The sequence below is a fragment of the Bombina bombina genome, chromosome 4, assembly GCF_027579735.1.
Source record: "Bombina bombina isolate aBomBom1 chromosome 4, aBomBom1.pri, whole genome shotgun sequence".
NCBI lineage: Eukaryota > Metazoa > Chordata > Amphibia > Anura > Bombinatoridae > Bombina > Bombina bombina.
Genome location: NC_069502.1, coordinates 952721849 through 952735272, shown reverse-complemented (window position 1 = coordinate 952735272; position 13424 = coordinate 952721849). Strand labels below are relative to the sequence as shown.

General features: G+C 36.3%; 1 protein-coding gene across 1 annotated transcript in view; it reads left to right on the top strand.

Annotated features, from left to right (window-relative positions):
• Positions 1–13424, top strand: part of ANAPC1 (anaphase promoting complex subunit 1) — a 592717-nt gene that overhangs the window by 28241 nt on the left and 551052 nt on the right. Inside the window, exons 10-11 of the mRNA XM_053712607.1 lie at positions 5399–5605; positions 6724–6819. Coding sequence (XP_053568582.1) covers positions 5399–5605; positions 6724–6819 — 303 coding nt within the window. The remainder of the gene's footprint in view (positions 1–5398; positions 5606–6723; positions 6820–13424) is intronic.

The following is a 13424-nucleotide window of genomic DNA, read 5'->3' as shown; positions in this document are numbered from 1 at the left end:
AAAGAGATAATATAGTATGTGTGTATGTATGTGTGTGTATGTGTATATATACAGTATATGTGTGTGTATATATGTATGTAGAGAGGAAAGAGATAATATAGTATGTGTGTATATATACAGTATATGTGTGTGTATATATGTATGTAGAGAGGAAAGAGATAATATAGTATGTGTGTATATATACAGTATATGTGTGTGTATATATGTATGTAGAGAGGAAAGAGATAATATAGTATGTGTGTATATATACAGTATATGTGTGTGTATATATGTATGTAGAGAGGAAAGAGATAATATAGTATGTGTGTATATATACAGTATATGTGTGTGTATATATGTATGTAGAAAGGAAAGAGATAATATAGTATGTGTGTATGTATATGTGTGTATGTGTATATATACAGTATATGTGTGTGTATATATGTATGTAGAGAGGAAAGAGATAATATAGTATGTGTGTATATATACAGTATATGTGTGTGTATATATGTATGTAGAAAGGAAAGAGATAATATAGTATGTGTGTATGTATGTGTGTGTATGTGTATATATACAGTATATGTGTGTGTATATATGTATGTAGAGAGGAAAGAGATAATATAGTATGTGTGTATATATACAGTATATGTGTGTGTATATATGTATGTAGAGAGGAAAGAGATAATATAGTATGTGTGTATATATACAGTATATGTGTGTGTATATATGTATGTAGAGAGGAAATAGATAATATAGTATGTATGTATGTATGTGTATATATACAGTATATGTGTGTGTATATATGTATGTAGAAAGGAAAGAGATAATATAGTATGTGTGTATATATACAGTATATGTGTGTGTATATATGTATGTAGAGAGGAAAGAGATAATATAGTATGTGTATATATACAGTATATATGTGTGTATATATGTATGTAGAAAGGAAATAGATAATATAGTATGTGTGTATATGTATGTGTATATACAGTATCTATGTGTGTATATATGTATGTAGAAAGGAAAGAGATAATATAGTATGTGTGTATATGTATGTGTATATATACAGTATATATGTGTGTATATATGTATGTAGAGAGGAAAGTGATAATATAGTGTGTGTGTTTATATATGTATGTAGAGAGGAAAGAGATAATATAGTATGTGTGTATGTATGTGAATGTATGTATGTGTATATATACAGTATATATGTGTGTGTATATATGTATGTAGAAAGGAAAGAGATAATTATAGTATGTATGTATGTGTATATATACAGTATATATGTGTGTGTATATATGTATGTAGAAAGGAAAGAGATAATATAGTATGTGTGTATGTATGTGTGTGTATGTATGTATGTGAATATATACAGGATGTGTGTGTATATATGTATGTAGAGAGGAAAGAGATAATATAGTATGTGTGTATGTGTGTGTATGTATGTGTATATATACAGTATATATGTGTGTATATATGTATGTATGTAGAGAGGAAATAGATAATATAGTATGTGTGTATGTATGTATGTGTATATATACAGTATATGTGTGTGTATATATGTATGTAGAGAGGAAAGAGATAATATAGTGTGTGTGTATATATACAGTATATGTGTGTGTATATATGTATGTAGAGAGGAAAGAGATAATATAGTGTGTGTGTGTGTATATATGTATGTGTGTGTATATATGTATGTAGAGAGGAAAGAGATAATATAGTGTGTGTGTGTGTGTATGTGTGTATATGTATGTAGAGAGGAAAGAGATAATATAGTGTGTGTGTGTGTGTGTATGTGTGTATATATGTATGTAGAGAGGAAAGAGATAATATAGTATGTGTGTATATATACAGTATATGTGTGTGTGTATATATGTATGTAGAGAGGAAAGAGATAATATAGTATGTGTGTATATATACAGTATTTGTGTGTGTATATATGTATGTAGAAAGGAAAGAGATAATATAGTATGTGTGTATATGTATGTGTATATATACAGTATATATGTGTGTGTATATATGTATGTAGAAAGGAAAGAGATAATATAGTATGTGTGTATATGTATGTGTATATACAGTATATATGTGTGTATATATGTATGTAGAAAGGAAAGAGATAATATAGTATGTGTGTATTTGTATGTGTATATATACAGTATATATGTGTGTGTATATATGTATGTAGAAAGGAAAGAGATAATATAGTGTGTGTGTGTATATATGTATGTAGAGAGGAAAGAGATAATATAGTATGTGTGTATGTATGTGTATGTATGTATGTGTATATATACAGTATATATGTGTGTATATATATGTATGTAGAAAGGAAAGAGATAATTATAGTATGTATGTATGTATGTGTATATATACAGTATATATGTGTGTGTATATATGTATGTAGAAAGGAAAGAGATAATATAGTATGTGTGTATGTATGTATGTGTATATATACAGGATGTGTGTGTATATATGTATGTAGAGAGGAAAGAGACAATATAGTATGTGTGTGTATGTATGTGTATATATACAGTATATATGTGTGTGTATATATGTATGTAGAAAGGAAAGAAATAATATAGTATGTGTGTATGTATGTGTGTGTATGTATGTATGTGTATATATACAGGATGTGTGTGTATATATGTATGTAGAGAGGAAAGAGATAATATAGTATGTGTGTATGTGTGTGTATGTATGTGTATATATACAGTATATATGTGTGTATATATGTATGTATGTAGAGAGGAAATAGATAATATAGTATGTGTGTATATGTATGTAGAGAGGAAAGAGATAATATATTATGTGTGTATATATACAGTAAATGTGTGTGTGTATATATGTATGTAGAGAGGAAAGAAATAATATAGTGTGTGTGTATATATGTGTGTGTGTATATATGTATGTAGAAAGGAAAGCGATAATATAGTGTGTGTGTGTATATGTATGTAGAGAGGAAAGAGATAATATAGTATGTGTGTATATATACAGTATATATGTGTGTATATATGTATGTAGAGAGGAAAGAGATAATATAGTATGTGTGTATATATACAGTATATATGTGTGTATATATGTATGTAGAGAGGAAAGAGATAATATAGTATGTGTGTATATATGTATGTAGAGAGGAAAGAGATAATATAGTATGTGTGTATATATACAGTATATATGTGTGTATATATGTATGTAGAGAGGAAAGAGATAATATAGTGTGTGTGTATATATACAGTATATGTGTGTGTATATATGTATGTAGAGAGGAAAGAGATAATATAGTATGTGTGTATATATACAGTATATGTGTGTGTATATATGTATGTAGAGAGGAAAGAGATAATATAGTATGTGTGTATATATACAGTATATGTGTGTGTATATATGTATGTAGAGAGGAAAGAGATAATATAGTGTATGTGTATATATACAGTATATGTGTGTGTATATATGTATGTAGAGAGGAAAGAGATATTATAGTGTATGTGTATATATACAGTATATGTGTGTGTATATATGTATGTAGAAAGGAAAGAGATAATATAGTATGTGTGTGTATGTGTATATATACAGTATATGTGTGTGTATATATGTATGTAGAGAGGAAAGAGATAATATAGTATGTGTGTATATATACAGTATATGTGTGTGTATATATGTATGTAGAGAGGAAAGAGATAATATAGTATGTGTGTTTATATACAGTATATATGTGTGTATATATGTATGTAGAGAGGAAAGAGATAATATAGTATGTGTGTGTGTATATATATATATATATATGTATATGTAGAGAGGAAAGAGATAATATAGTATGTGTGTATATATACAGTAAATGTGTGTGTGTATATATGTATGTAGAGAGGAAAGAAATAATATAGTGTGTGTGTATATATGTATGTAGAAAGGAAAGCGATAATATAGTGTGTGTGTGTATATGTATGTAGAGAGGAAAGAGATAATATAGTGTGTGTGTGTATATATACAGTATATGTGTGTGTATATATGTATGTAGAAAGGAAAGAGATAATATAGTGTGTGTGTGTGTGTATATATATATATATATATATATATATATATATGTATATGTAGAGAGGAAAGAGATAATATAGTGTGTATGTGTGTATATATACAGTATATGTGTGTGTATATATGTATGTAGAGAGGAAAGAGATAATATAGTGTGTGTGTGTGTGTATATATATATCTATATATATATATATATATATATATATATATATATATATATATATATATATATATATATATATATATATATATATATATATCCTCTCTCATCTGTGTCTCTCATAAAATAAATACAAAAAGTAAAGAAGTAAAATTCTAGTAGCCATTGATTCCTTCTAGAGCCACCTGTAGTGTGGCCTCTAAAAATGTATCTTCATGTTTGGCTCCTCTATATTCTTCTTGACTCCTAAATTTCAAATTAATTTGTCAATTCCTGTTTTGAATAGGATTTTAGTGGTCCAGTGCATTTTGTCAGGATTGCATTAAAGGGACAGTAAAGTCATTATTAGACATTCATGATTTATACAGATCATACAATTTTAAACAACTTTCCATTTTACTGCTATTATTTAAAAGCACAGTCTAGTCAAAATTAAACTTTCATGATTCACATAAGGCATGCAATTTTAAACAACTTTCCAATTTACTTTTATCATCAAATTGTCTTTGTTCTCTTGGTATTCTTTGTTGAAAGCTTAACCTATGTAGGCTAATATGCTAATTTCTAAGCCCTTGAAGACTGCCTCTTATCTCAAAGCATTTTGACAGTTTTTCACAGCTATAGGGTGTTAGTTCATGGGTGCCATATGGATAACATTGTGCTCACACACGTGGATTTACCTAGGAGTTAGCACTGATTGGCTAAAATGCATGCCTGTCAAAAGAACTAAAATAAGGGGCCATTATGCAGAGGCTTAGATACAAGGTAATCACAGAGCTAAAAAGTATATCAATATAACCGTGTTAGTTATGCAATACTGGGGAATGGGTTATACAGGGATTATCTATCTTTTTAAACAATAAAAATTTTGGAGTAGACTGTCCCTTTAATTTGCTTCCTTCTCTTGGGATCCCTTGCTGAAGGTTTTATCTAGGTAAGCTCAGGAGCAGCAAAGAACCTAGGTTCTAGCTGCTGATTGGTGGTTGCACATATATACCGATTGTCATTGGCTCACCCATGTGTTCAGTTAGGAACCAGTAAAGCATTGCTGCTCCTTCAACAAATGATTTGAAGAGAATGAAGCAAATTTGATACTAGAAGTAAACTGGAAAGTTGTTTAAAATTGTATGTTTTACCTAAATTATGAATGACATTTTTTGGGGTTTTTGTCCCTTTTTAAGAATGTCTATTTAGGATGTGGGAATTAATCACCTCTATCTTTTCTATGAACAGCCGTTCGTATTCACCTGCTTTAGGAGTGCAATCATTCTCTGGTGTGCAGAGGTTCAATTTCTCCAGCCATACACCATCCCCAAAGAGGTTAAGTGCAAACCACTCACCTAACAGCACTTCCAGTGACTTCTTTACAACCGAAACAGAGCCCATTGTTCCAGAAATGTGCATTGACCACCTATGGACAGAGACTGCTGCTAGCACAAGGTAGGACGTAGAATTATGTTGCAATACAAGCTCAGTAAAATGGTGTGTAAAATAAATAAATAAAAAATAAATATATATATATATATATATATATATTCCTACTCTACTTTTCACTGCCTTCATGAACATGCCTGTTGAATTACTCTGGGTTGGCTTCCACTTTCCAGCATACACATAGTCAATCCAGTGTGGATACAGAATTTTACAGGAAGGTGCAGTTGGAAGGCAGTGCTAAACACTAAAGAAAGTGCTGTCTTCCAACAAACGATCATTGTTTTCAGTGGAGGCAAGTTCTGTTTTAGGCTTACATCTGGACTTGACCATTTCTGTCAGATTTAATTTAAAGGCACGTTGTATACTAGATTTTTCTTTGCATAAATGTTTTGTAGATGATCCATTTATATAGCTAACCTGGGGATGTTTTTGTAAAAATGTATAGTTTTTTTTTTTTTTTGCATCTTTTTAAATAACCTTGTGCTGATTTTCAGACTCCTAACCAAGCCCTAAAGTTTTAGATGTATACTGATGTCTACATACTCCAGCTTGCTCCAATTTGTGTAAATGGTCTTTTCATATGTAGGGGAGGGGAGATGTCTGCTCTTCCTGCTTTCTCAGCCCATATCAGTGGGTGTCCCAGCACATATTATTGTTTGGCCCATTGTTGTGTGGTAAAATAAAGCCTCCACTGCATTTCTAAGATTACATTTTAAAGAAAAAAAGATCCATATTCTCCTTTCCAAATTAGTTAGAAGCTGTAAAATATGTAAAAAGTACAAGATTTGGCTGTTGTAGCAAACCATTCTGTGCTGTCCTTAATCTTCAGTTTAAGGGGCAAATAATTGGCCTAATCTATATTTCCTTTGTGCCACAACAGTCTGCTTACACACTTTAAATCATTCTTTTTATCATGTTTTCAATGTAAAAATATAACTAATCAAATGCCAAGCAAAACTCTGTTTAAAAACAAAAAAAATCTTGTCATTTATCTGACAGTGTAAATGGAAATATTTGGTAATTTTTTTCCCATGTTATTCTTTTCCTTTGATTGCGTTTTTCATTTTGCTTCCTTTATATTCCTGTGGTTACAGCTCCTTTGCCCTGTGTTTTTATTTTTACAGGGAAAAAAATTCGGAGGCGACAAAAGTATTTATCACATCCGATCTGTGTGGTCAGAAGTTCTTATGCTTCCTTGTAGAATCCCAACATCACCTTCGGTAAGATATGCATGTAATGGGTTTATCCATAAAAATGCCATAACATTTTTATCCTATTTTATGGCTAAATTTTGTTCCAAAAGCTGTGCTTTAGGAGTCACAGAAGCATTTGTGCAATTGTATGTGGTTAGTAAACATTGTTCTGCTGAAAGCTAGCACGATTTCAGTCATAGCTGCGTGGAGATCGTTTTCTTCTCAGAGAGCTGACCATGTTTTATGCACAGTAAAAGCTATAATTATTGAAATGTGTATTGGATGTATATGTTTAATTTCTTCTGTTATGTGTGATCAGTCCACGGGTCATCATTACTTCTGGGATATAACTCCTCCCCAACAGGAAATGCAAGAGGATTCACCCAGCAGAGCTGCATATAGCTCCTCCCCTCTACGTCACTCCCAGTCATTCTCTTGCACCCAACGACTAGATAGGATGTGTGAGAGGACTATGGTGATTATACTTAGTTTTTATAACTTCAATCAAAAGTTTGTTATTTTACAATAGCACCGGAGCGTGTTATTGCCTCTCTGGCAGAGTTTGAAGAAGAATCTACCAGAGTTTTTACTATGATTTTAACCGGAGTAGTTAAGATCATATTGCTGTTTCTCGGCCATCTGAGGGAGGTAAAAGCTTCAGATCAGGGGACAGCGGGCAGATGAATCTGCATTGAGGTATGTAGCAGTTTTTATTTTCTGAATGGAATTGATGAGAAAATCCTGCCATACCGTTATAATGACATGTATGTATACTCTACACTTCAGTATTCTGGGGATGGTATTTCACTGGAATTACTCTGTTAAAAGTACATTAAACCTTTGAATAGGTATTTATTATGTTAAACGTTTTTGCTGGAATGTAGAATCGTTTGCATTTTCTGAGGTACTGAGTGAATAAATGTTTGGGCATTATTTTTCCACTTGGCAGTTGCTTGTTTTAAATTGTGACAGTTTCGTTTCTCTCTCACTGCTGTGTGTGAGGGCGAGGGGCCGTTTTTGGCGCTCTTTGCTACGCATCAAAATTTCCAGTCAGTTACTCTTGTATTTCCTGCATGATCCGGTTCATCTCTAACAGAACTCAGGGGTCTTCAAACTTCTTTGGAGGGAGGTAGATTCTCTCAGCAGAGCTGTGAGACTTATATATTGACTGTGATTAAAAAACGTTGCTCTGTAATTTTTATGTTTCAAATTTAATTATTGTTACTTTACTAAGGGGAACAAACCTTTGCTAAAAGTTGTGTTGTTTTTAAGGATTGATGCTATAACTGTTTTTCAGTTCATTATTTCAACTGTCATTTAATCGTTTAGTGCTTCTTTGAGGCACAGTACGTTTTTGTTAAATAAGATTGTAACCAAGTTGCAAGTTTATTGCTAGTGTGTTAAACATGTCTGATTCAGAGGAAGATACCTGTGTCATTTGTTCCAATGCCAAGGTGGAGCCCAATAGAAATTTATGTACTAACTGTATTGATGCTACTTTAAATAAAAGCCAATCTGTACAAATTGAACAAATTTCACCAAACAGCGAGGGGAGAGTTATGCCGACTAACTCGCCTCACGTGTCAGTACCTGCATCTCCCGCCCGGGAGGTGCGTGATATTGTGGCGCCTAGTACATCTGGGCGGCCATTACAGATAACATTACAAGATATGGCTACTGTTATGACTGAAGTTTTGGCTAAATTACCAGAACTAAGAGGCAAGCGGGATCACTCTGGGGTGAGAACAGAGTGCGCTGATAATACTAGGGCCATGTCTGATACTGCGTCACAGCTTGCAGAGCATGAGGACGGAGAGCTTCATTCTGTGGGTGACGGTTCTGATCCAAACAGATTGGATTCAGATATTTCAAATTTTAAATTTAAATTGGAGAACCTCCGTGTATTACTAGGGGAGGTTTTAGCGGCTCTTAATGATTGTAACACTGTTGCAATACCAGAGAAATTGTGTAGGTTGGATAAATACTTTGCGGTACCGGCGAGTACTGACGTTTTTCCTATACCTAAGAGACTAACTGAAATTGTTACTAAGGAGTGGGATAGACCCGGTGTGCCGTTCTCACCCCCTCCAATATTTAGAAAGATGTTTCCAATAGACGCCACCACACGGGACTTATGGCAAACGGTCCCTAAGGTGGAGGGAGCAGTTTCTACTTTAGCTAAGCGTACCACTATCCCGGTGGAGGATAGCTGTGCTTTTTCAGATCCAATGGATAAAAAATTAGAGGGTTACCTTAAGAAAATGTTTGTTCAACAAGGTTTTATATTGCAACCCCTTGCATGCATCGCGCCGATTACGGCTGCGGCAGCATTTTGGATTGAGTCTCTGGAAGAGAACCTTAGTTCAGCTACGCTGGACGACATTACGGACAGGCTTAGAGTCCTTAAACTAGCTAATTCATTCATTTCGGAGGCCGTAGTACATTTAACCAAACTTACGGCTAAGAACTCAGGATTCGCCATTCAAGCACGTAGGGCGCTGTGGCTAAAATCCTGGTCAGCTGATGTAACTTCTAAGTCCAAATTACTTAATATACCTTTCAAGGGGCAAACTTTATTTGGGCCCGGTTTGAAAGAAATTATCGCTGACATTACAGGAGGTAAGGGCCACGCCCTGCCTCAAGACAAAGCCAAAGCTAAGGCTAGACAGTCTAATTTTCGTCCCTTTCGGAATTTCAAAGCAGGAGCAGCACCAACTTCCACTGCACCAAAACAGGAAGGAGCTGTTGCTCGTTACAGACAAGGCTGGAAACCTAACCAGTCCTGGAACAAGGGCAAGCAGGCCAGGAAACCTGCTGCTGCCCCAAAGACAGCATGAACCGAGGGCCCCCGATCCGGGACCGGATCTAGTGGGGGGCAGACTCTCTCTCTTCGCCCAGGCTTGGGCAAGAGATGTTCAGGATCCCTGGGCGCTAGAGATCATATCTCAGGGATACCTTCTAGACTTCAAATTCTCTCCCCCAAGAGGGAGATTTCATCTGTCAAGGTTGTCAACAAACCAGATAAAGAAAGAAGCGTTTCTACGCTGTGTACAAGATCTGTTATTAATGGGAGTGATCCATCCGGTTCCGCGGTCGGAACAAGGACAAGGGTTTTACTCAAACCTGTTTGTGGTTCCCAAAAAAGAGGGAACTTTCAGGCCAATCTTGGATTTAAAGATCCTAAACAAATTCCTAAGAGTTCCATCGTTCAAAATGGAAACTATTCGGACAATCTTACCCATGATCCAAAAGGGTCAGTACATGACCACAGTGGACTTAAAGGATGCTTACCTTCACATACCGATTCACAAAGATCATTACCGGTATCTAAGGTTTGCCTTCTTAGACAGGCATTACCAGTTTGTAGCTCTTCCATTCGGATTGGCTACGGCTCCAAGAATCTTCACAAAGGTTCTGGGTGCCCTTCTGGCGGTACTAAGACCGCGCGGAATTTCGGTAGCTCCGTACCTAGACGACATTCTGATACAAGCTTCAAGCTTTCAAACTGCCAAGTCTCATACAGAGTTAGTTCTGGCATTTCTAAGGTCGCATGGATGGAAAGTGAACGAAAAGAAAAGTTCTCTCTTTCCTCTCACAAGAGTTCCATTCTTGGGGACTCTTATAGATTCTGTAGAAATGAAGATTTATCTGACAGAAGACAGATTAACAAAGCTTCTAAATGCATGCCGTGTCCTTCATTCCATTCAACTCCCGTCAGTAGCTCAATGCATGGAGGTGATCGGCTTAATGGTAGCAGCAATGGACATAGTACCCTTTGCACGTCTACATCTCAGACCGCTGCAATTGTGCATGCTGAGTCAGTGGAATGGGGATTACTCAGACTTGTCCCCTACTCTGAATCTGGATCAAGAGACCAGAAATTCTCTTCTATGGTGGCTTTCTCGGCCACATCTGTCCAGGGGGATGCCATTCAGCAGGCCGGACTGGACAATTGTAACAGACGCCAGCCTACTAGGTTGGGGCGCTGTCTGGAATTCTCTGAAGGCTCAGGGACAATGGAATCAGGAGGAAAGTCTCCTGCCAATAAACATTCTGGAATTGAGAGCAGTTCTCAATGCCCTTCTGGCTTGGCCCCAGTTAAAAACTCGGGGGTTCATCAGGTTTCAGTCGGACAACATCACGACTGTAGCTTACATCAACCATCAAGGAGGGACAAGAAGCTCCCTAGCAATGATGGAAGTATCAAACATAATTCGCTGGGCAGAGTCTCACTCTTGCCACCTGTCAGCAATCCACATCCCGGGAGTGGAGAACTGGGAGGCGGATTTCTTGAGTCGCCAGACTTTTCATCCGGGGGAGTGGGAACTTCATCCGGAGGTCTTTGCCCAAATACTTCGACGTTGGGGCAAACCAGAGATAGATCTCATGGCGTCTCGCCAGAACGCCAAACTTCCTCGCTACGGGTCCAGATCCAGGGATCCGGGAGCGGTTCTGATAGATGCTTTGACAGCACCTTGGAACTTCGGGATGGCTTATGTGTTTCCACCCTTCCCGCTGCTTCCTCGATTGATTGCCAAAATCAAACAGGAGAGAGCATCAGTGATTCTAATAGCGCCTGCATGGCCACGCAGGACTTGGTATGCAGATCTAGTGGACATGTCATCCTGTCCGCCTTGGTCTCTACCTCTAAGACAGGACCTTCTGATACAGGGTCCATTCAAACATCAAAATCTAACTTCTCTGAAGCTGACTGCTTGGAAATTGAACGCTTGATTTTATCAAAACGTGGTTTTTCTGAGTCGGTTATTGATACCCTGATACAGGCTAGGAAGCCTGTTACCAGAAGGATTTACCACAAGATATGGCGTAAATACCTATACTGGTGCGAATCCAAAGGTTACTCCTGGAGTAAGGTTAGGATTCCTAGGATATTGTCCTTTCTACAAGAAGGTTTAGAAAAGGGTTTATCGGCTAGCTCACTAAAGGGACAGATCTCAGCTCTGTCCATCTTGTTACACAGGCGTCTGTCAGAAAATCCAGACGTCCAGGCCTTTTGTCAGGCTTTAGCTAGGATCAAGCCTGTGTTTAAAACTGTTGCTCCGCCATGGAGTTTAAACCTTGTTCTTAACGTTCTACAAGGAGTTCCGTTTGAACCCCTTCATTCCATTGATATAAAGTTGTTATCTTGGAAAGTGTTATTTTTAATGGCTATTTCTTCGGCTCGGAGAGTCTCTGAGTTATCAGCTTTACATTGTGATTCTCCTTATTTGATTTTTCATTCAGATAAGGTAGTTCTGCGTACAAAACCTGGGTTCTTACTTGCAGGCAACTAAGGATTTTCGACAAACGTCTTCCCTGTTTGTCGTGTACTCTGGTCAGAGGAGAGGTCATAAGGCTTCGGCTACCTCTCTCTCCTTCTGGCTTCGTAGCATAATTCGTTTAGCCTATGAGACTGCTGGACAGCAGCCTCCTGAAAGAATTACAGCTCATTCTACTAGAGCTGTGGCTTCCACTTGGGCCTTTAAGAATGAGGCCTCTGTTGAACAGATTTGCAAGGCTGCAACTTGGTCTTCGCTTCATACTTTTTCCAAATTTTACAAATTTGACACTTTTGCTTCTTCGGAGGCTATTTTTGGGAGAAAGGTTCTTCAGGCAGTGGTTCCTTCTGTATAATGAGCCTGCCTATCCCTCCCGTCATCCGTGTACTTTTGCTTTGGTATTGGTATCCCAGAAGTAATGATGACCCGTGGACTGATCACACATAACAGAAGAAAACATAATTTATGCTTACCTTATAAATTCCTTTCTTCTGTTGTGTGATCAGTCCACGGCCCGCCCTGTTTTTTAAGGCAGGTAAATATCTTTTAAATTATACTCCAGTCACCACTTCACCCTTGGTTTCTCCTTTCTCGTTGATTCTTGGTCGAATGACTGGGAGTGACGTAGAGGGGAGGAGCTATATGCAGCTCTGCTGGGTGAATCCTCTTGCATTTCCTGTTGGGGAGGAGTTATATCCCAGAAGTAATGATGACCCGTGGACTGATCACACAACAGAAGAAAGGAATTTATCAGGTAAGCATAAATTATGTTTTTTATCTAGAGTTCCTTTAAAGCAGACATCCTCAAACCTGGCCCTCCAGAGATTTTGGAACTACATTTCCCATGATGCTCAGCCAGTATATCAGCTGGTAGAGTATCATGGGAATGTAGTTCCAAAACCTCTGGAGGGCCAAGTTTGAGGATTTCTGCTTTAAAGGTACAAGAAAACACCTTGTTGTGTTGATATAGAATAAAATATCAGCCATGTCTTAACGCTTTTAAAACAAATTAATATTCTATTTAATGCAATTCATTTTTTTCAGTAGCCAAACTCTACCCATAAGCAGGGAGCTTTTCATGTTCTAAGAAGTAGAAATTGCTAAATTTTCAGTTCTAAATTACATGACAAGGAGCAAAATAGTTAAAATATATTGCAAAGTTGTTGCATTACTCAAACATTTTATATAAATTCTAAACATTTTTATATAAAAAATCTCAAGGTGTTTACTGTCCCTTTATTCTTGATGCCTCAATGTTGGTAAATTATTTGTTTAATACCATATTTTTCAGCATGTGTATATTTGTGTATATACACACATTGTTTTAGCTTAAAGGGACACTGAACCCAAATT